Source organism: Oncorhynchus mykiss, chromosome 2 (genome assembly GCF_057628025.1).
Source record: "Oncorhynchus mykiss isolate SJ-2025 chromosome 2, ASM5762802v1, whole genome shotgun sequence".
Classification (NCBI taxonomy): Eukaryota; Metazoa; Chordata; class Actinopteri; order Salmoniformes; family Salmonidae; genus Oncorhynchus; species Oncorhynchus mykiss.
In genome coordinates this window covers 77,644,703-77,668,705 of record NC_143023.1, presented here as the reverse complement: position 1 = coordinate 77,668,705, position 24,003 = coordinate 77,644,703, and the positions used below count along the sequence as shown (strand labels likewise).

The 24,003-nt window shown below is 42.0% G+C and overlaps 1 protein-coding gene across 12 annotated transcripts in view; it reads left to right on the top strand.

The window, feature by feature from the left end:
- The window catches only part of LOC110496686 (NACHT, LRR and PYD domains-containing protein 3), a 31,472-nt gene that overhangs the window by 5,990 nt on the left and 1,479 nt on the right, over nucleotides 1-24,003 (top strand). For 4 of the 12 annotated variants that reach the window (XM_021572732.3, XM_021572717.3, XM_021572724.3 and 1 more), the window contains exons 5-24: nucleotides 4,505-4,582; nucleotides 4,660-4,758; nucleotides 6,853-6,937; nucleotides 7,028-7,250; nucleotides 7,372-9,187; nucleotides 9,343-9,516; nucleotides 9,738-9,911; nucleotides 10,380-10,553; nucleotides 10,771-10,944; nucleotides 11,235-11,408; nucleotides 11,597-11,770; nucleotides 15,309-15,482; nucleotides 15,635-15,808; nucleotides 16,008-16,184; nucleotides 17,444-17,620; nucleotides 18,035-18,193; nucleotides 21,656-21,829; nucleotides 22,071-22,244; nucleotides 22,526-22,699; nucleotides 23,459-23,632. In XM_021572732.3, the coding sequence (XP_021428407.3) occupies nucleotides 4,505-4,582; nucleotides 4,660-4,758; nucleotides 6,853-6,937; nucleotides 7,028-7,250; nucleotides 7,372-9,187; nucleotides 9,343-9,516; nucleotides 9,738-9,911; nucleotides 10,380-10,553; nucleotides 10,771-10,944; nucleotides 11,235-11,408; nucleotides 11,597-11,770; nucleotides 15,309-15,482; nucleotides 15,635-15,808; nucleotides 16,008-16,184; nucleotides 17,444-17,620; nucleotides 18,035-18,193; nucleotides 21,656-21,829; nucleotides 22,071-22,244; nucleotides 22,526-22,699; nucleotides 23,459-23,632 (4,902 nt within the window). Of the gene's footprint in view, nucleotides 1-4,504; nucleotides 4,583-4,659; nucleotides 4,759-6,852; nucleotides 6,938-7,027; nucleotides 7,251-7,371; nucleotides 9,188-9,342; nucleotides 9,517-9,737; nucleotides 9,912-10,379; nucleotides 10,554-10,770; nucleotides 10,945-11,234; nucleotides 11,409-11,596; nucleotides 11,775-15,308; nucleotides 15,483-15,634; nucleotides 15,809-16,007; nucleotides 16,185-16,657; nucleotides 17,626-18,034; nucleotides 18,194-21,655; nucleotides 21,830-22,070; nucleotides 22,245-22,525; nucleotides 22,700-23,458; nucleotides 23,633-24,003 lie in introns of those variants that run through there. The other 8 variants (XR_016488470.1, XR_016488469.1, XR_016488476.1 and 5 more) reach the window with 5 other exon arrangements.

Sequence of the window (24,003 nt, the reverse complement as noted above, 5' to 3'; positions counted from 1 at the left end):
CAGGATCAATAATACCTAGTACGTTACACTGTCCTCCTTCCTTCGCCAAAAAGATCATCTAAAGCCAACTCATGGCGGCTGACTACTGCTTTCAGATTTCAGACATCTAATGAGAGTTGGCTATATCCTTGGTTTGTTAAATTCATATGGGCCTGTAAATAATAGGTTCAATTGTTTACCCACTTTCTTAGGACAGCCACATCTCAGGAGTGTGATTTGACATACCATAAATCTCACCCGGGTGTAGGACATGACCATAGGCTTCCTGATAGTCTGGGATGAGTCGTTTGGCACGCTACAGTACCCCAGAGTTGATTGTACCTATTTCATTGAAAAGATTGGTGACCAGCATTCTTTAACATGAACATTTCTGTTCTCCTCAAATAACAACACCCCCCCCCCCCCCCATCCAGGAGGTAAAGTGAGATACTCCTTATCACTGCATACTCACATTCCTTCAAAAAGTGCTCCCATGCCGTCCTCAATCCTGGAAAGGTTTACACCTGTCACCTGTTGCTGTAAGTCTAACACACTATCCCCTTTATCATAGGAGAAACTATCACTATACTCTTCTCTCAGTTGACCCATATATTCATGACAAGCTCTAGTATCTCTCATATCTTCCCTCTACCACATTAGGTAAGTTTGCTCCCTTCTTGTGACCACCCCAACATACATGTGTCCCATAATCCCCAAATGTTCAACAGTCTTTCTAGCCAAGCACTTTATTATACATAAGTCAAAATAAAAAGTAGTCCTACCAGGAGTGGAACAATCATGGCAGACCTGGACATCATTACCTTACCCATCACGTTTCCAAATACACCATTAAACCAGTGTCCAATTTGGTTAAAGATGGTGTTGTCAGCTTTTCCCAGAATACCTCCTAATCTAGCCAGGTCATCAATAATAGCTGTCATGTTGTCAGAGGAGTCAGGAAGCAACATCCTCATCGTTTATTCCAAGGGACCTGTAGGCCCCTCTGTCTTTAGCCAATATGTGCCATTTCATCTCTGGTCACTACTGCCTTCAAATTCTGCACATTTAGTGACAGCTGAGTAAAACCCTGTTTTATCAAATTAGGAAGGACCTGCACGAAGTTTGTCAAATTCTTAATCCATTTACTCATTACTACAACTTCCCATGCTGCTTCCTTCCCCCTTTGACCAACATCAGAATAGTATAATTGCTTTTTCTTTGTCGAGCCCTAGTATTGTTCCTTTTCATAAAATGGGGGAATCTACATCCAAAATCATTCTTTCCAACTGGTACAGCCCGGGTTTCCCACATAAATGCTGTGCAGGTGTGTTTCTGGAAAATCATTACCCATGTGCCAGATGTGTTCCCCATCTTCTGTAATCCTATGTACAGTGGGGCAAAAAAGTATTTAGTCAGCCACCAATTGTGCAAGTTACAGGCCTCATCTTTTTAAGTGGGAGAACTTGCACAATTGGTGGCTGACTAAATACTTTTTTGCCCCACTGTATTTGATACACTGCCGATTTGACAGGTTTTCCTACTGTGATTTTTATCATGGATACACTTCAACTGTGAGAGACAGAATCTAAAACATAAATCCAGAAAATCACATTGTATGATTTTTAGTAATTCATTTGCATTTTATTGCATGAAAAGCAGAACTTAATATTTGGTACAGAAACCTTTGTTTGCAATTACAGAGATCATACTTTTCCTGTAGTTCTTGACCAGGTTTGCACACACTGCAGCAGGGATTTTGGCCCACTCCTCCAGGTTTCAGGGGCTGTCGCTGGGCAACACGGACTTTCAGCTCCCTCCAAAGATTTTCTATTGGGTTCAGGTCTGGAGACCAGGCCATTCCAGGACCTTGACATAATTATTTTTAATTTTTCATTCTGTTAATATATTTTTTATTTTATTTTAGCCCCTTTTTTCTCCACAATTTCGTGGTATCCAATTGTTAGTGGTTACTATCTTGTCTCATCGCTACAACTCCCGTACGGAGTACCTGGCGACCTGGCGTGCACTGTGCTGGTGCTTCTCCCCACGGACCTCCCGGTCGCGGCCGGCTGCGACAGAGCCTGGGAGCGAATCCGGGGTCTCTGGTGGCACAGCTAGTGCTGCAGTGCAGTGCTCTAGACCACTGCGCCACCCGGCAGGCCCTTGAGATGCTTCTCACGGAGCTACTCCTTAGTTGCTCTAGCTGTATGTTTCGGGTCGTTGTCATGCTGGAAGACCCAGCCACGACCCATCTTCAATGCTGTTACTGAGGGAAGGAGGTTGTTGGCCAAGATCTCGCGATACATGGCCCCATCCATCCTCCCCTCAATACGATGCAGTCGTACTGTCCCCTTTGCAGAAAAGTATCCCCAAAGAATGATGTTTCCACCTCCATTCCACCTCCATGCTTCATGGTTGGGATGGTGTTTTTGGGGTTGTACTCATCCTTCTTCTTCCTCCAAACACGGCGAGTGGAGTTTAGACCAAAAAGCTCTATTTTTGTCTCATCAGACCACATGACCATCTCCCATTCCTCCTCTGGATCATCCAGATGGTCAATGGCAAACTTCAGACGGGCCCGGACATGCACTGGCTTGAGCAGGGGGACCTTGCGTGCGCTGCAGGATTTTAATCGATGATGGCGTACTGTGTTACTAATGGTTTTCTTTGAGACTGGTCCCTGCTCTCTTCAGGTCATTGACCGTGTAGTTCTGGGCTGATCCCTCACCTTCCTCGTGATCATTGATGCCCCACGAGGTGAGATCTTGCATGGAGCCCCAGATCGAGGGTGATTGACCGTCATCTTGAACTTCTTCCATTTTCTAATAATTGCGCCAACAGTTGTTGCCTTCTCACCAAGCTGCTTGCCTATTGTCCTGTAGCCCATCCCAGCCTTGTGCAGGTCTACAATGTTTGCCTTGATGTCCTTACACAGCTCTCTGGTCTTGGCCATTGTGGAGAGGTTGGAGTCTGTTTGATTGAGTGTGTGGACAGGTGTCTTTTATACAGGTAACGAGTTCAAACAGGTGCAGTTAATACAGGTAATGAGTGGAGAACAGGAGGGCTTCTTAAAGAAAAACTAACAGGTCTGTGAGAGCCGGAATTCTTACTGGTTGGTAGGTGATCAAATACTTTTGTCATGCAATAAAATGCAAATTATTTACTTAAAAATCATACAATGTGATTTTCTGGATTTTTTAGATTATTTATTTATTTTTTTAGATTCCGTCTCTAACAGTTGAAGTGTACCTATGATAAACATTACAGACCTCTACATGTTTGTAAGTGGGAAACACTGCTGATTTTGCAGGTTATCAAATACTTGTTCTCCCCACTGAATGTCACTGTTTTCACCATTTCTTATTCTCCACATCCCCGTCCACAAACGGAACAACGGGTAGATTTGGAGAGCAACAAATACCCTGCATGTGTTTTTCCATGGTTGCGATTTTCTTGTTTCAAAACCATAGTGTGTGTATGAGGGTTTCCTCGACATTTGATGACTCTTCAGGTTCTGTAGCTGAACCCTCTGTTGGTTCTTCTGGCCTTTGGTCTTGGCCCTCTGCCCCTGTCCTTTGGCTCAAACCTTTTTCATCCTTCAGATGTTCTCGGGGCCCTCTTCTCCCTCCCTCCAGTTGCTCATCCATGGCTCCCACTCTGGGAGATATGATGCCAGCCGGACCTCTCCTTTACCCGCAGGGCTGTTGGTGTTATCATGGTTACCTGGAACAGACCCATCTATCATGGTTGGTTCCATTTTCGCTTTTGGACCCTGAGTTTCACCCATTCTCCAGCGTTTATGGGTAGCTCGTCAGGGTCTTCACCTGGGATTGGTTCAGCTGCTTTCCTAGTGTGAGAGTGAAGAAGACTTACAACAGAAGTTAGTTTATTCATGTACTCAAGATGGTCACACATTATCTATCGGTCAGTCATATGTCTCACCCCTGGGGTGTTCATTGGTTGTCTTGTTAACATTTCATAAGGTGTACACCCTATACCTTTGTTAAGCTGCTGCACATTTTCATGAGACGAGGTAATCCCTCTACCCATGTCATTCCTGTGGAATTGCATAGTTTGACAAGGGAGCATTTCATGTTCTTCTTAGCCCTCAGTAACTCTCGTTACTCCGCGGTTGATAGATGGACACAAACTTCTGGTCAGTCAACACCCATCATTTTGGCCATTTGGTTAACCACATCTCCTATGAGATGGGTCCCATTGTCTGCAGACAAACCTCAGGTATTCCAAACCTGAGTATAATTTTGCTACTGTTCGCGCAATGCAGTTGGATGGTTCCACCCACCTGGTAAACCTGTCAATTATCACCAGGCAGTATCTATTTTCTTTTCGCTCTATCATGTCTAAAATCCATAGCTATGTTGACAAAAGATCCTTTTGGAGTGGGGAACTTCCCTGGTTGCAGTGGAGTTCCCTTGTCTATATTATATTACAAACGTGTCGCACAACGATAAATGAACTGCTTTACGTACTGATTCAAATTCAAATTTCAAACTTTCTCCTCCAGCTGTGTGTCTATGAAGAGTGATGGGTCCATGGGACAGCCAATCAACTTCAGAGAGGATGTCCTCTCTACAGAACAAAGGTAAAGAAACTAGTGGTGTCTGTTTTTTCCCTGTAGTTCTCAACATGATTAGAAAATAGCAACGTGCATTTTGACAGGGTCCAGCAGGAGAAACCATACTCGCCTATGCCCAGCTGTGTGTCTATGAAGGGTGATGGGTCCATGGGACAGCCAATCAACTTCAGAGAAGGAGACAGGTTAGAGCGTTCTAGCTATACTAAAATATTAACTTATTTCTCTCTCTCTTTTTCTCATTAACATGCACTTTTTTGCTTTTTAAGCTCATTACACTCTTCAATATATTAGTATTTTTGCATTGTAATGTAAACATTTTAGACCAGGGATCCTGAACTATCAGCCACAGGGCCTTTTTTTCTTTTTTTCTTGAGCGAATGGTCAGGAGGCCAAAAGATGATTACAAATCATTTGTACACTGCAAATTGACAGCAAGAAGCCCAAACCGATATAAAATGTGTATACCTTGCTAACATTTGTATACGATCACATACAGTGCCTTGCGAAAGTATTCGGCCCCCATGAACTTTGCGACCTTTTGCCACATTTCAGGCTTCAAACGTAAAGATATAAAACTGTATTTTTTTGTGAAGAATCAACAACAAGTGGGACACAATCATGAAGTGGAATGACATTTATTGGATATTTCAAACTTTTTTAACAAATCAAAAACTGAAAAATTGGGCGTGCAAAATTATTCAGCCCCCTTAAGTTAATACTTTGTAGCGCCACCTTTTGCTGCGATTACAGCTGTAAGTCGCTTGGGGTATGTCTCTATCAGTTTTGCACATCGAGAGACTGACATTTTTTCCCATTCCTCCTTGCAAAACAGCTCGAGCTCAGTGAGGTTGGATGGAGAGCATTTGTGAACAGCAGTTTTCAGTTCTTTCCACAGATTCTCGATTGGATTCAAGTCTGGACTTTGACTTGGCCATTCTAACACCTGGATATGTTTATTTTTGAACCATTCCATTGTAGATTTTGCTTTATGTTTTGGATCATTGTCTTGCTGGAAGACAAATCTCTGTCCCAGTCTCAGGTCTTTTGCAGACTCCATCAGGTTTTCTTCCAGAATGGTCCTGTATTTCGCTCCATCCATCTTCCCATCAATTTTAACCATCTTCCCTGTCCCTGCTGAAGAAAAGCAGGCCCAAACCATGATGCTGCCACCACCATGTTTGACAGTGGGGATGGTGTGTTCAGCTGTGTTGTTTTTACGCCAAACATAACGTTTTGCATTGTTGCCAAAAAGTTCAATTTTGGTTTCATCTGACCAGAGCACCTTCTTCCACATGTTTGGTGTGTCTCCCAGGTGGCTTGTGGCAAACTTTAAACAACACTTTTTATGGATATCTTTAAGAAATGGCTTTCTTCTTGCCACTCTTCCATAAAGGCCAGATTTGTGCAATATACGACTGATTGTTGTCCTATGGACAGAGTCTCCCACCTCAGCTGTAGATCTCTGCAGTTCATCCAGAGTGATCACGGGCCTCTTGGCTGCATCTCTGATCAGTCTTCTCCTTGTATGAGCTGAAAGTTTAGAGGGACGGCCAGGTCTTGGTAGATTTGCAGTGGTTTGATACTCCCATTTCAATATTATCACTTGCACAGTGCTCCTTGGGATGTTTAAAGCTTGGGAAATCTTTTTGTATCCAAATCCGTCTTTAAACTTCTTCACAACAGTATCTCGGACCTGCCTGGTGTGTTCCTTGTTCTTCATGATGCTCTCTGCGCTTTTAACGGACCTCTGAGACTATCACAGTGCAGGTGCATTTATACAGAGACTTGATTACACACAAGTGGATTGTATTTATCATCATTAGTCATTTAGGTCAACATTGGATCATTCAGAGATCCTCACTGAACTTCTGGAGAGAGTTGGCTGCACTGGAAGTAAAGGGGCTGAATAATTTTGCACACCCAATTTTTCAGTTTTTGATTTGTTAAAAAAGTTTGAAATATCCAATAAATGTCGTTCCACTTCATGATTGTGGCCCACTTGTTGTTGATTCTTCACAAAAAAATACAGTTTTAAATCTTTGTTTGAAGCCTGAAATGTGGCAAAAGGTTGCAAAGTTCAAGGGGGCCGAATACTTCCGCAAGGCACTGTATATCCCTATTATGCATGGGAATTAAAATCACTTGGAGCTGATTTGCTGGTGTTTTTACAATCTTCTATGTCCAACAATAAAAATCCTATAAATTAAAAAAAAAAAATCAATTGGGGAACCCCACCTATTCATCTATTCACCGCCTATCTCACATTATGTCCACAGAGACCAACAGGAAATATCAAAGTCAGAGACCCTGAATGAACAGTCTACCCAGAGTCAGCTAACAGACCTCTCCTCCATATTCAAGGTATACTGAAATTGATATTACCATTGAACATCTAGACATATTGCAGATTGCACCTTATTCAAGGTTTTAACTTTATTCCTTTAATTCCAGTTGCTTGAGCAACATATCATCAGTTTTGTGAAAAGTGAGCTGAAGAGGTGGAAGAGGCTTCTGACTCCAGATTACCCAGAAAGCTTTGACAGTCAGGAGGAAGATCAGGAAGTGGTGGATGCTGAACATCAGGAGAGCAGTGCCAGATCGGAGACTCTTAATATCACACTGCACATCCTGAGGAACATGAACCAGAAGGAACTTGCTGATACACTTGAGAAATGTAAGAGCTCTGCCAAACACTCAATTGTTGATCACAGTCCTATATGTTTTTCATATCAATCATTATTTACAAATAGTATGTGATTTAATGATATCTTAAACATCCTTGCATTTCCATTCAGACGAGCGTCATGATAGGTGCCAACATAAGCTCAAATCCAACCTGAGAAAAAAGTGTGAGCGTGTCTTTGAAGGAATTGCTAAGCAGGGGAAACCTACAATCCTAAATAAGATCTACACAGAGCTCTACATCACAGAGGGCGGAAGTGGAGAAGTCAACAAAGAACATGAGGTGAGACGGATTGAGACAGCATCCAGGAGACCAGTAGAGCAAGAGATGCCAATCAAATGCAACGACATCTTCAAACCCTTACCTGGACAAGACAAACCTATCAGAACTGTGCTGACAAAGGGAGTCGCTGGCATTGGAAAAACGATCTCTGTGCAAAAGTTCATTCTGGACTGGGCTGAAGGAAAAGCAAATCAGGACACCCACTTCATATTTCCTCTTACTTTCCGGGAGCTGAATTTGATGAAGGTAGAAAAACACAGTTTGATGGACCTCCTCAATCATTTTTTCATGGAGACAAAAGAATCAGGAATGTCTATCTCTGACAAGTACAATGCTTTGTTTGTCTTGGATGGTTTGGATGAGTGTCGACTCCCTCTCGACTTCCAGAACAATGAGAGCTGTTTTGATGTCACAGAGTCAACCTCAGTGGACGTGCTTCTAACAAACCTCATCAAGGGGAATCTGCTTCCATCTGCTCTCCTCTGGATAACCTCCCGACCAGCGGCAGCCAATCAGATCCCTCCTGAGTATGTGGACCAGGTGACAGAGGTACGAGGGTTCAATGACCCACAGAAGGAGGAGTACTTCAGGAAAAGAATCAGCGATGTGACCCTGGCCAACAAAATCATCACACACTTGAAGTCATCAAGGAGCCTCCACATCATGTGCCACATACCAGTGTTCTGTTGGATTTCAGCCACTGTTCTACAAAGATTGTTGGCTGGAGCAGAGAGTGGAGAGATCCCCAAAACTCTGTCAAAAATGTACATGCACTTCATAATGTTCCAGATAAAACAGAAGAATCTGAAATATCATGGCGACAATGTCATTGATCCCCACTGGGATAAAGAGATAATTCTGTCACTGGGAAAACTCGCATATGAGCAGCTGGAAACAGGCAACCTGATCTTCTATGAAGAGGACCTGACAGAGTGTGGCATTGATGTCAGAGAGGCATCTGTGTACTCTGGAGTGTGCACTGAGGTCTTCAGGGAGGAGTTTGGGCTGCATCAAGGGAAGGTTTATTGCTTTGTGCATCTGAGCATCCAGGAATGTCTTGCTGCTTTTTATAGGTTTCTTACTTTCAACGATGACTTCAACACAACAAAAAACAATCAGCAGTCCATCCCCAAGAATCTGAAGAGGCAAGTCAAAATAATGCCTGCAATTCACTTCTATCAGAATGCAGTGGATAAGGCACTACAGAGTGAGAATGGCCACCTGGATCTTTTCCTCCGCTTCCTTCTTGGCCTCTCGCTGCCATCAAATCAGACTATCTTTCGAGGCCTACTGAAATGGACAGGAGGTCGCTCAAAGATTGACACGGAAACAGTTGAGGTCAACAAGAAAACAATTGATTACATCAAGGAGAAGATCCAAGAGAATGCCTCTTCAGAGAAGTGCATCAATCTGTTTCACTGTCTAAATGAGATGAATGACCCAACCCTAGTGCAGGAGATTCAGAGCTACCTGAGCTCAGGAAATGTCTCAGGAGCCAAACTCTCACCTGCACATTGGTCAGCTCTGGCCTTTGTGTTGCTGACTTCAGCAGAGGAGCTGGGTGTATTTGACTTGAAGCAATATAGTGGATCAGATGAGGCTCTTATGAGGCTGCTGCCAGTGGTTAAGGCATCCAAAACAGCTCTGTAAGTACTGTCCCTGTGTAATGCAAGCAGACATAAGCCAATCATGCTCCTTCATTCAAATGAATCCTCTCTACCAACATTTCCCAGTTTCATGAGATAGCAAAGCTAGTGGGGATGAATGACTTTTATACTTTTTTACTCCAATTTTCTTCCAGGTTAAATAAGTGTAGCCTCTCAGTTATGTCCTGTGGAGCCCTTACCTCAGCTCTCTGCTCAAGCTCCTCTAGTCTGATAAAGCTGGACCTGAGTGAGAATGACCTCCAGGATTCCGGAGTGGAGCTGCTCTCTACAGGCCTGGATAATCCGCTATGTAAACTGGAGACATTGAGGTAGGCTACTTTCCCTGAGAGATGTCTGGGCCTGTATTCACAAAACCTTTTATCATTAAGAATGATTGTTTAGTTTTTTGTGTGTGAAATCTAATTTGTTATTCAAAAGGAATCTAAACAAGTTAAGAGTTTTTTTTTCACTGGCCACTGTTGCCATGGAGGAATCAAATTAGTGTGGCATTGTATTGAGTGTAAAGAGTGAAGAGATTTTCTCTCTGCAGCCTGTCAGCCTGTGGAGTCACAGAGGAAGGCTGTGCTTCTCTGGCCTCAGCTCTGAGATCAAACCCCTCTCAGCTGAGAGAGCTGGATCTGAGCTACAATAACCCAGGAGACTCAGGAGTGAAGCTGCTCTGTACTGTCCTAGAGAATCCAAGTTGTAAACTGGAGACATTAAGGTGGGGTCATTTCTCTGTTACATATATATATATATATATATATATATATATAAATGTATATATATATATATATATATATAAATGTATGTATGTATGTATGTATGTGTGTGTTATGTGTATATATATGACTTGGCCATAGGACTCTATAGTCTTCATGTTTCTAAATGACTCTGGGCCTGCATTCACAAAATCTCTTATCACTAAGAATTATTCTCTAAAGTTTTTTTTGTATGTGTGAAAATCTTACAATTATCATTATTTTGTCCTAAGTGTAATAATTCACCTGATAGTAAGTTCTGAAAACCATGAGACTTAATAAACCTGCAATAAGAGTATACAAAAGTAATCTATACAAATTAGGAGTCATCTTTACTGCCCTCAGTTGCCATGGAAGAATAAAACAAAGAACGTCATGTGTGTAGCATTGTATTGAGTGTTAAGAATTTAAAAGATATTATTTCTCTGCAGCCTGTCAGCCTGTGGAGTCACAGAGGAAGGCTGTGCTTCTCTGGCCTCAGCTCTGAGATCAAACCCCTCTCAGCTGAGAGAGCTGGATCTGAGCTACAATAACCCAGGAGACTCAGGAGTGAAGCTCCTATATGCTGTACTGGAGGATCCACACTGTAAACTGGAGATACTGAGGTCAGTGTAAATTAAAAAAACATTGTTTTAATGCTGATCATATAGTCATTGATACTTTCAATAGATTACACGACACACTCTATGATACATTGGGTTACTGTCATGGTCTAACATATTAAAATAATTTAGAATATTGAATAATTTGCTGTGGTAATTTCACAGATTTATACATCTCGGTTTACAGTGAGAGAGTGATTGATCTGTTGTCTCTGTGTAGGCTGTCAAACTGTGATTTCACAAACAAAGATTGTGCTTCTCCGACTTTAACTCTGAAGTCAAACCCTTCTCACCTGAGAGAGCTGGACCTGAGCTACAATAACCCAGGAGACTCAGGAATTAAGCTACTTTCTACTGTACTGGAGGATTCTCACTGTAAACTGAAGACACTGAGGTGAATACGGTCATAACAAACTAAACTAATGTTAATTGCTATACAACATTTTAACATTTTCATTTATATTTTTATCTTATTTGAATGAATATTATCTAAACCTGTTGTACTAGATACAGTATCATACTAAACAGATGTCATATAGAAATGTACCTAGTGCATAGATCATGTTCAATAAGCTGGTGTTTAGACCAGTACATGCCCCCCGCCAAGTACATGTCTGCCTCTTAATTTGTTCTGCGATGTGTTGAAATGGTCTAATAGACAAGCGGCTGTTTCTCTTACCGCAGGTTGTCAAACTGTAGAATCACAGAGAAAAGCTGTACTTTTCTGGCATCAGCTCTGAGATCTAACCCCTCACATTTGAGAGAGCTGGATTTGAGTGGGAATAACCCAGGAGACTCAGGAGTGAAGCTGCTCTCTACTGTACTGGAGAATCCACACTGTAAACTGCAGACATTAAGGTGAGTGTGGAATTTAGAGGACATTTTCCACTAACATTTCTTTCAAATTTTTTTATATCCACTGTTTATTTGGTCTGAAAAAGTTACATTTGCATTTTTGTAGTTGTTAATTGAATAGCTTTGAATATTAAATTAGAAACGTATTTTATGTTGAAAAGTTTCGGACTGAAATATTATTTTCTCTCAAGGCTATCGTGCTGTAGAATCTCAGAGGATAGCTGTGCTTCTCTAGCTTCAGCTCTGAGGTCAAACCCTTCTCATCTGAGAGAGCTGGACCTGACTGACAATGAACCAGGAGATTCAGGAGTGATGCTGCTCTCGGCTGTACTGGAGGATCCACGCTGTAAACTGGAGACACTAAGGTGAGAATGGAGGTTTGGGGTCTGTACTTCCAAATACTTTACTCCAAGCTAAACCAAGTTCACTTTAAACAATAATTTGACAGATTTCACCTGGGGATAACTGAATATGCTTAACTGAATATTTTCTTAACCAATATTTTATAATAATCATGACATTGGTCACACCTTTCACCATTTGAATATAAGTTCATATGTACTGTATGTATTGACGTAAACACAATGTTATGTTTTATAATGATAATGTTTGAACAGTCTCCCTTTGTAATGGAGCACATGTCAATGACACTGAAACAAATGACTCTTTTATTGTATCTCTTCAAGGTATAGCCAAGAATCCCGAAACAAAAGAGAATATGTTGGATTGAGTAGCGCGTTCCGTTTGCCAACAATACTTTGACGTAAGGCGCAAAAGTCAAGTGTTAGTTGTGCAAGCCAGTTCCTAAAAAAAATTGAACTTGTTAACCATGTTTTTACCATGTATAAAGCTGCCCATTTTAAACGTACATGCTCTAGCAATGTGAAATATATTATCAGAATAATGATTGAAGTGTTGGTAGAGTATAATCATATAATTTAACCTACCTTGTGTGTTTGTCTGAAGTGAATATGTATTGTGTGACTTAAAGTAGAAGTTATGGCACAAGTTGTTGAAGTGTGTGTTTATGATGTTATATGTCCATGGGAAATTATGCATTTATGGTAGGAATGTGTTTTGGGGCTATCATGATGGAACATTCCTAGTTGAAGGGAGTTCCTGGAAAGTGTACTTAGGTGCTCAGTTGTCCTTTGCCTGGGGGAGAGCAGGCTGGACAGGTAACAGGTTGGCTAGAGTTAGACCTTGGGGAGAGCAGGCTGGGCAGGTAACAGGTTGGCTAGAGTAGAGTTATACCTGGGGGAGAGCAGGCTGGACAGGTAACAGGTTGGCTAGAGTAGAGTTATACCTGGGAGAGAGCAGGCTGGACAGGTAACAGGTTGGCTAGAGTAGAGTTATACCTGGGGGAGAGCAGGATGGACAGGTAACAGGTTGGCTAGAGTAGAGTTATACCTGGGGGAGAGCAGGCTGGACAGGTAACAGGTTGGCTAGAGTAGAGTTACACCTGGGGGAGATCAGGCTGGGAAGGTAACAGGTTGGCTAGAGTAGAGTTATACCTGGGGGAGAGCAGGCTGGACAGGTAACAGGTTGGCTAGAGTAGAGTTTGACCTGGGGGAGAGCAGGCTGGACAGGTAACAGGTTGGCTAGAGTTACACCTGGGGAGAGCAGCCTGGACAGGTAACAGTTTGGCTAGAGTAGAGTTATACCTGGGAGAGAGCAGCCTGGACAGGTAACAGGTTGGCTAGAGTAGAGTTACACCGGGGAGAGCAGCCGGGGCAGGTAACAGGTTGGCTAGAGTAGAGTTATACCTGGGAGAGAGCAGGCTGGACAGGTAACAGGTTGGCTAGAGTAGAGTTACACCTGGGGGAGATCAGGCTGGGAAGGTAACAGGTTGGCTAGAGTAGAGTTACACCTGGGGGAGAGCAGGCTGGACAGGTAACAGGTTGGCTAGAGTAGAGTTACACCTGGGGGAGATCAGGCTGGGAAGGTAACAGGTTGGCTAGAGTAGAGTTACACCTGGGGGAGATCAGGCTGGGAAGGTAACAGGTTGGCTAGAGTAGAGTTATACCTGGGGGAGAGCAGGCTGGACAGGTAACAGGTTGGCTAGAGTAGAGTTAGACCTGGGGGAGAGCAGGCTGGACAGGTAACAGGTTGGCTAGAGTAGAGTTAGACCTGGGGGAGAGCAGGCTGGACAGGTAACAGGTTGGCTAGAGTAGAGTTAGACCTGGGGGAGAGCAGGCTGGACATGTAACAGGTTGGCTAGAGTAGAGTTATACCTGGGGGAGAGCAGGCTGGACAGGTAACAGGTTGGCTAGAGTAGAGTTAGACCTGGGGGAGAGCAGGCTGGACATGTAACAGGTTGGCTAGAGTAGTTACAGTTTTGTTGTAAGTATTAGAGTTCAAATAAAATAAAATTGTATTTGTCACATACACATGGTTAGCAGATGTTAATGCGAGTGCAGCGAAATGCTTGTGCTTCTAGTTCCGACAATGCAGTAATAACCAACGAGTAATCTAGCTAACAATTCCAAAACTACTACCTTATACACACAAGTGTAAAGGGATAAAGAATATGTACATAAAGATATATGAATGAGTGATGGTACAGAGCGGCATAGGCAAGATGCAGTAGATGGTATCGAGTACAGTATATACATATGAGATGAGTATGTAAACAAAGTGGCATAGTTTAAAGTGGCTAGTGATACATGTATTACATAAAGATGCAGTAGATGATATAGAGTACAGTATATACGTATACATATGAGATAAATAATGTAGGGTATGTAAACATTATATTAAGTAGCATTGTTTAAAGTGGCTAGGGATATATTTTACATCAATTCCCATTATTAAAGTGGCTGGAGTTGAGTCAGTGTGTTGGCAGCAGCCACTCAATGTTAGTGGTGGCTGTTTAACAGTCTGATGGCCTTGAGATAGAAGCTGTTTTTCAGTCTCTCGGTCCCAGCTTTGATGCACCTGTACTGACCTCGCCTTCTGGATGATAGCGGGGTGAACAGGCAGTGGCTCGGGTGGTTGTTGTCCTTGATTATCTTTATGGCCTTCCTGTGACATCGGGTGGTGTAGGTGTCCTGGAGGGCAGGTAGTTTGCCCCCGGTGATGCGTTGCGCAGACCTCACTACCGTCTGGAGAGCCTTACGTTTGTGGGCGGAGCAGTTGCCGTACCAGGCGGTGATACAGCCCGACAGGATGCTCTCGATTGTGCATCTGTAGAAGTTTGTGAGTGCTTTTGGTGACAAGCCAAATTTCTTCAGCCTCCTGAGGTTGAAGAGGCACTGCTGCGCCTTCTTCACGATGCTGTCTGTGTGGGTGGACCAATTCAGTTTGTCTGTGATGTGTACACCGAGGAACTTAAAACTTACTACCCTCTCCACAACGTTTCCATCGATGTGGATAGGGGGGTGTTTCCTGAAGTCCACAATCATCTCCTTAGTTTTGTTGACGTTGAGTGTGAGGTTATTTTCCTGACACCACACTCCGAGGGCCCTCACCTCCTCCCTGCAGGCCGTCTCGTCGTTGTTGGTAATCAAGCCTACCACTGTTGTGTCGTCCGCAAACTTGATGATTGAGTTGGAGGCGTGCGTGGCCACGCAGTCGTGGGTGAACAGGGAGTACAGGAGAGGGCTCAGAACGCACCCTTGTGGGGCCCCAGTGTTGAGGATCAGCGGGGTGGAGATGTTATTACCTACCCTCACCACCTGGGGGCGGCCCGTCAGGAAGTCCAGTACCCAGTTGCACAGGGTGGGGTCGAGACCCAGGGTCTCGAGCTTGATGACGAGTTTGGAGGGTACTATGGTGTTAAATGCTGAGCTGTAGTCGATGAACAGCATTCTCACATAGGTTGCCAGAATAGTTTCTACTGAGAATACAGTAGTCTACTGTTTTCATATTTTTTTTTTTTTTTACTTTTCTCTTATACTGCAGTCTATCATGGTGTGTTGTCAAAGAAGGCGGCTTTGGTTTTCTGGCTTTAGCTCTGATGTCAAACCCCTCACATCTGAGAGAGCTGGACTTGAGCAAAAACACCTTAGGAGACTCTGCAGTGATGAGGCTCTCTGCTGTACTGAAGGATCCACATTGTAAATTGGAGAGACTTAGGTAAATACTGTCACAACTCACGAAGTAAAACAATAATAATTGTTCCGGTGTCATGTTATATTAGGCTTTAGATGTTTTCAGTTGAGATATTTGGACATTTTTATTCCTATGTTATTTTTATGTGTAGTGAAGAAATCCCTCTTCCTTTGCAGGCTGTCACACTGTAGTGTCACACAGGAAGGCTGTACTTTTCTGGCTTCAGCTCTGAGGTCAAACCCCTCACACCTGAGAGAGCTGGATCTAGACTGGAATTCCGAAGTAAAATTAGGAGTGAAGGAGCTCTCTGTGGTGCTGGATGATCCACTCTGTCGGTTGGAAACACTGAGGTGTGGATATGATAAACAATATTTCCAGAACCACCTTGTTTTAGTTGCAGTTGTTGTAGTGTTAATGATGAATAATATACACCATTTTAGCAGGTGCTTTATCCAAAGGGACTTACTGTACAGTGAGTGCATCAGGCTTGGGGTCAATTCCAGTATGTCAGTTTTACAGTGAGGTAAAGAAAAGCTTCTCTGTCTGCAGGCTGGTAGGTTGTAGTGTCACAGAGGAAGGCTTCTGTTCTCTGGCTTCAGCTCTAAAGTCAAACCCCTCACACCTGAGAGAGCTGGACCTGCGCCACAATTATGAAATGGCTTCATCAGGAGTGAGGCAGCTCTCTGCTGTACTGGAAGATCCACTCTGTAAATTGGAGATACTGAGGTAAAATGTGACATATTGACCATATTGTTCCTTAGATGGTACTGTAAACATCTGTTACTAGTACTATCATATTAGATCATTTATTTGAGAAACACATGCAGCTATGTAGGACATACTGTACAACACCACAACTATTACACTTGTTCTCTGCTTTTACTGGTACATGTTATCATTTTTTTACATTATCATTCTGCTGAAGGACCAACATGTAAAAGTATACAGTGGGGAGAACAAGTATTTGATACACTGCCGATTCTGCAGGTTTTCCTACTTACAAAGCATGTAGAGGTCTGTAATTTTTATCATAGTTAGACTTCAACTGTGAGAGACGGAATCTAAAACAAAAATTCAGAAAATCACATTGTATGATTTTTAAGTAATTAATTTGCATTTTATTGCATGACATAAGTATTTGATACATCAGAAAAGCAGAACTTAATATTTGGTACAGAAACCTTTGTTTGTAATTACAGAGATCATACGTTTCCTGTAGTTCTTGGAGCCACTACTTAGTTGCCTTGGCTGTGTGCTTCGGGTCGTTGTCATGCTGGAAGACCCAGCCACGACCCATCTTCAATGCTCTTACTGAGGGAAGGTTGTTGGCCAAGATCTCGCGATACATGGCCCCATCCATCCTCCCCTCAATACGGTGCAGTTGTCCTGTCCCCTTTGATCATTGATGCCCCACGAGGTGAGATCTTGCATGGAGCCCCAGACCGAGGGTGATTGACCGTCATCTTGAACTTCTTCCATTTTCTAATAATTGCGCCAACAGTTGTTGCCTTCTCACCAAGCTGCTTGCCTATTGTCCTGTGGACAGGTGTCTTTTATACAAGTAATGAGTTCAAACAGGTGCAGTTAATACAGGTAATGAGTGGAGAACAGGAGGGCTTCTTAAAGAAAACTAACAGGTCTGTGAGAGCCGGAATTCTTACTGGTTGGTAGGTGATCAAATACTTATGTCATGCAATAAAATGCAAATTAATTACTTAAAAATCATACAATGTGATTTTCTGGATTTTTGCTTTAAATTCCGTCTCTCACAGTTGAAGTGTACCTATGATAAAAATTACAGACCTCTACATGCTTTGTAAGTAGGAAAACCTGTAAAATCAGCAGTGTATCAAATACTTGTTCTCCCCACTGTATGTAGCAGTAAGAGTGGAGTGAGTACAAGCGTAATAGTTGTGGCATTGTATGTATTATGTTACTGTATATTACTGTAGTAGTGAATGAAGAGCTTCTCTCTTTGTCTGCAGACTCTGTCTCCATCACTCTGATTATCAAGGGGAAGGCTTTTCTAATCTGGCCTCAGCACTGAGGTCAAACCCCTCACACCTGAGGGAGCTGAATGTGGCTGGTTACTCACAAGACTCTAGACTGAAGCTGTTCTCTGCTGCACTGAAGGATCCACGCTGTAAACTGGAGAAACTGATGTGAGGTGATAAGTTATCTTAATGATTGGTAGTAGCACACTATTTTGACAATTTGAAACACAACCAAGGCCCGTCTTAGAAATTAAAGTCAACACAATGTTCTATTTTCCAGATATTGTCAGAATAACTGCACTCTTAGAAAAAAGGGTTCTTTGGCTGTCCCCATCGGAGAACCCTATTTTGTTCCAGGAAGAAACGGGGTTCTACACGGAACCCCAAACATTTCTACTTTGAACCAAAGGGGTTCTACCTGGAACCAAGGGTTATTTAAAGGGTTATCCTATGGGGACAGCTGAAGAACCCTTTTATGATAGCACCTTTTTCTTCTAAGAGTGTAGTATTCTATCCCATAAATGAATAATGCAGATCAATGTAAACAGAATGAATTAAGATATAATCTTTCTCTATCTGCAGCTGTAGTGTCCCAGAGCAAGACTTCGCTTCTCTGGGTTCAGCTCTTAGATCAAACCCTTCACACCTGAGAGAACTGGACCTGCAATTCTCAGAAGACTCAAATTTGAAGCCTCTCTTCTCTGTACTAAATAATCCACTCTTTAAACTGGAGAAACTAAGGTGAGTGTATGGCAATAACTCAAGATACAAAATTGAAATTATAGATAATGTGACTCACTGAATTAAACATACTAATTACTCTCATCATCCTAAATGGACTCAACAAGAAACCTATATGGTTTAGTTAATTGAAGTTTGTATTGTTATGTTGTACAGCTACTGAGGAATAATCTACAGAGTGAACAATACACATAACTGAACCATATGGGTTTTATGTTGAGTCCCTGGTCGTGTTACCAAATAACCATTAGATGATAACTATTAAGATATTAGCATCTGAAGAGTATATTTCCAAAATGTTACAGTGCCTTGCGAAAGTATTCGGCCCCCTTGAACTTTGCAACCTTTTGCCACATTTCAGGCTTCAAACATAAAGATATAAAACTGTATTTTTTTGTGAAGAATCAACAACAAGTGGGACACAATCATGAAGTGGAACGACATTTATTGGATATTTCAAACTTTTTTAACAAATCAAAAACTGAAAAATTGGGCGTGCAAAATTATTCAGCCCCCTTTAGGTTAATACTTTGTAGCGCCACCTTTTGCTGCGATTACAGCTGTAAGTAGCTTGGGGTATGTCTCTTTCAGTTTTGCACATCGAGAGACTGAAATTTTTTCCCATTCCTCCTTGCAAAACAGCTCGAGCTCAGTGAGGTTGGATGGAGAGCATTTGTGAACAGCAGTTTTCAGTTCTTTCCACAGATTCTCGATTGGATTCAGGTCTGGACTTTGACTTGGCCATTCTAACACCTGGATATGTTTATTTTTGAACCATTCCATTGTAGATTTTGCTTTATGTTTTGGATCATTGTCTTGTTGGAAGACAAATCTCCGTCCCAGTCTCAGGTCTTTTGCAGACTCCATCAGGTTTTCTTCCAGAATGGTCCTGTATTTGGCTCCATCCATCTTCCCATCAATTTTAACCATCTTCCCTGTCCCTGCTGAAGAAAAGCAGGCCCAAACCATGATGCTGCCACCACCATGTTTGACAGTGGGGATGGTGTGTTCAGCTGTGTTGCTTTTACGCCAAACATAACGTTTTGCATTGTTGCCAAAAAGTTCAATTTTGGTTTCATCTGACCAGAGCACCTTCTTCCACATGTTTGGTGTGTCTCCCAGGTGGCTTGTGGCAAACTTTAAACAACACTTTTTATGGATATCTTTAAGAAATGGCTTTCTTCTTGCCACTCTTCCATAAAGGCCAGATTTGTGCAATATACGACTGATTGTTGTCCTATGGACAGAGTCTCCCACCTCAGCTGTAGATCTCTGCAGTTCATCCAGAGTGATCATGGGCCTCTTGGCTGCATCTCTGATCAGTCTTCTCCTTGTATGAGCTGAAAGTTTAGAGGGACGGCCAGGTCTTGGTAGATTTGCAGTGGTCTGATACTCCTTCCATTTCAATATTATCGCTTGCACAGTGCTCCTTGGGATGTTTAAAGCTTGGGAAATCTTTTTGTATCCAAATCCGGCTTTAAACTTCTTCACAACAGTATCTCGGACCTGCCTGGTGTGTTCCTTGTTCTTCATGATGCTCTCTGCGCTTTTAATGGACCTCTGAGACTATCACAGTGCAGGTGCGTTTATACGGAGACTTGATTACACACAGGTGGATTGTATTTATCATCATTAGTCATTTAGGCCAACATTGGATCATTCAGAGATCCTCACTGAACTTCTGGAGAGAGTTTGCTGCTCTGAAAGTAAAGGGGCTGAATAATTTTGCACGCCCAATTTTTCAGTTTTTGATTTGTTAAAAAAGTTTGAAATATCCAATAAATGTCGTTCCACTTCATGATTGTGTCCCACTTGTTGTTGATTCTTCACAAAAAAATACAGTTTTATATCTTTATGTTTGAAGCCTGAAATGTGGCAAAAGGTCGCAAAGTTCAAGGGGGCCGAATACTTTCGCAAGGCACTGTATATCCACTAATTTTTTTAAATAATTCTGTGTTTTTTCTCCAGCAATATGGGTGCGTAGGGATCACTAAGAGGTTAAAGTGTGTAAAATATTACTGTTCTCAGATTTATTTTTATTATAAATTTGAGGTGTATATTCAAATATTTGTTGGGGAGGGTAAACCCTATATATGTGGTTGTCTCTCAAACGCTATATATTGTTTAGCTGGAATGGAATCTTCATACCCTGTATATGTGACTGTGATATGTGGTTGTCTCACCTAGCTACCGTATCTTAAGATGAATACACTAATTGTAAGTCGCTCTGGATAAGAGCATTTGCTAAATGTCCAATGTAAATATTTTACATACAGAACTCATGTTACTGTATTAATTCATGTTTTAAAATGTTGATGTCACAAATGTGTACAGTTCTTTCTAAAAAAATCTAGTTATGTTAAATTTGACTGTAAAACCTAGCAGTGCTACTTATTTCTCTGAGAGTGAGGCGCATTTATTGTGTTTTGCAAATAAACATAGTTTTGTCTCTGAAATGTAACCAAGTGATTTCAAACAAATAATTGTAATTGAACAAGCCCATGCCGTGATTAGATATGAAAAGAGATGTGTGTTATTTCACTAAGTTCTTTAAACAATAAAAGCTATTTACCATTTCTGAAAATGGATATACATTCAGTAGGTAGACCACCCCATTCACGAAAATGGTTCACTTCTACAGACAGTGAGTCAGGTGGCCATGGTTTGTTATATAAAACAGGTATCGAGGCATTCAGTTAGTGTTCAGTTGAACGTTTGAATAGGCAAAATGATTAACCTAAGCAACTTTGAGCATGGTATGATCGTCAGTGCCAGGAACGCCCGTTCCAGTATCTCAGAAACTCGGTTTTTCACGCACTGCAACAAACAAAAAACATCCAGTCAGCGGCAGTCCTGTGAGCGAAAGCAACTCGTTGATGAGAGGTCAAAGGAGAATGGCAAGAATTGTGCAAGCTAACAGGCAAGCCACAAACTGGCAAATAACGGAGCAGTACAACAGTGGTGTGCAGAACGGCATCTCAGAACGCACAACTCATTGGTCTTTGTCACGGATGGGCTATTACAGCAGACGACCACACCGGGTTCCACTCCTATCAGCTAAAACGTGGGAAAACATTGCCTTGTCTGACGAATCACGGTTCCTGTTGCATCATGCTGATGGCAGAGTTAGGATTTGGCATAAGCAGCATGAATCAATGGCCCCATCCTGTCTGATGTCAATGGTTCAGGCTGGTGGCAGGGGTGTAATGGTGTGGGGAATGTTTGCCTGGCACACATTAGGTCCCCTGATACCAATTGAGCAACTTTTCCATGCCCAGAAGAATGTAGGCTGTTCTCTAGACGTAGGGGGGTCTGACCCGGTACTAGATGGACCAGACCTAATAAACTGGCCACTAAGTATATAGCATTTTGGAAAGAAACTCATCTCTATTTAAAACAAATATTACCTGATTAGTAATATGTGATCGGTGTCAGTTAACAGGTTTTCTCCTGTATCTACAGGCTATCAGGATGTGACGTTGAAGAGAAAGGCTGTGCTTTGTTCTCAGCTCTGAGGTCAATCCCCGTTTCCCACCTGAGAGAGCTGGACCTCAGCAACAATAAACCAGGAGACTCAGGAGTGATCCAGCTCTCTGCTCTACTGGATGATCCACGCTGTAAACTGGCAAAGCTGAAGTGAGCAGGGAAACTAATTGTAAACATTTCCGTTTTGAATATTGTCTAAAATATATTTTTTCCAATAGATAACATACTTTACATAAAGATATTTTGCACAAAATATTTTTTCTGTAAAAGCCTCTTTTGATATTTTACTATCAGTGTAAAATACGTTGTTGATCACTGCCTGCTCATGCCACACCGACCTTAATCAATGACTCAAGCTGATGGATATCATACCATCTCTTTATATCTGCAGACTGTCAGACTGTGGTCTTACAGAGGAAGGATCTACATCTTTGGCTTCAGCTCTGAGGTCAAACCCCTCCTACCTGAGAGAGCTGGACCTCAGCCAGAATACACCAATAGACTCAGGAATGAAGCTGCTCTCTGCTGTACTAGAGGATCCACGCTGCAAACTGGAGAAATTAAGGTGACTGTTAAGATGACTAGATATAAACCTTTGATCCAGTTTCTCTACAGCAAACATTATTGTTGGTGATTTTTATAGACTGACTTGTGCACTGAATTAAGCATTACAACTGAATACTGTTCTTCACAGTGCATTACATGTGAATAGAATAATTACAAAGTTGATAGTCATTATTAATGTATGTAACCAAGATCATATGAATTGAAATAACCTTAAAGTTCTGATATACTACATCATTGTAATCATACCGTGTTGATATATAATTAATTCTCTCCACACAGCTTGTATAACTGTCGAATTAAGGAGGAAGGTTGTGTTGCTTTGGCTTCAGCTCTGAGGTCAAACCCCTCACACCTGAGAGAGCTGGACCTCAGCTGCAATAACCCAGGAGTCTCAGGAGTGAAGCTGCTCTCTGCTGTACTGAAGCATCCACTCTGTCAGCTGGAGATACTGAAGTGAATATTTTCAACTAAACATCAATAATGTGCATCTGTTTAATGAAGTGCTATTGCCACCTGTTGAACTTACACAAATACAACTGTATAACTATATCAAGCTTTTCTGTATACATCAGCTTGTTATCAATATGAACATAGTCTGAGCATGTTGTGAGTCATGCAGTATATTTTGTACAGCAGATGAATCACTAATCTACATTCATTACCTCACTAAAGATAATACATACATTATCTGAGTCACTGAATATCATGCCTTGTGTGTTTTAAATGATACTTGCAGTTGTATCTCTAGAAATGCACTGTCGCAACTAAACATGAATCTACTTAATGAAGTGAATCACACACAGCCCCCCCCCTTACGAAAAGAGATTGCAGTATAACCGCAGTATGCTACATCCAAAATCAGTTATTTTTTGACTGCAGTAATTGTGCAGTGTAATTGTGCAGTGTAACTGCACTGTTACTGCAGTTTCAAAACTACAATATTTTCTGTAAGGGCCATATCAGGCTTATGTATGCATCAGCCTGTTATCAACAGTATGGTTATGAACATTAGTCACAGTCATGCTTTGTGTTCTAAATGAATGGTTCTGCACATCTCTAGGAATGTAAAACAACCTGGTGTTTTGACATAAGCAATGCTTAACAACACGCATCATATTTTCTGCATACTCTGACTATTCTCCACCCATGATAAAAAAATCTCCAACTGCATAGAGTTGTGATAGTGAGGTGCTTCTCTCTTCTCCTCTGCAGGCTTTGGCACTGTGCAATCACAGAGGAAGGCTTTGCTTCTCTGGCTTCAGCTGTGAAGTCAACCCCCTCACGCATGTGGCAGCTGGATCTGAATGGGAACGATCCAGGAGACTCAGGAGTGAAATTGTTCTCAGCTGTACTGAAGGATCCACAATGTAGACTGCCCAAACTGATGTAATGAATTAATCAACCACAACAAAAAATCCATTCATTTTTGGGGTTTAAATAAAACATGCTGGAGCCCATCTCCCGTTGTTGTAGTGTGAGGCAGTTTGATGTACAAGTACACCCCCCGGACAGGGCGTTAGGCTATTGCAGGGCCTTACCCCCAATTTATCTCCTTAATGCTGAGTGCCAAGCCTCCGATCTCACGGTGGACACGAACCAGCTGTTTACAACTACATAAAATCCTTAATGTATAAAACATAGCATTTTAAGATAAAAGGATTCAAGAACCCTCAACATGACATTTTCCTCCTACAAAATTATGAAATACGATATTTAAGTGTCAATTGGCTCAGTATGTTGGAAAAGGGTTGACTTTT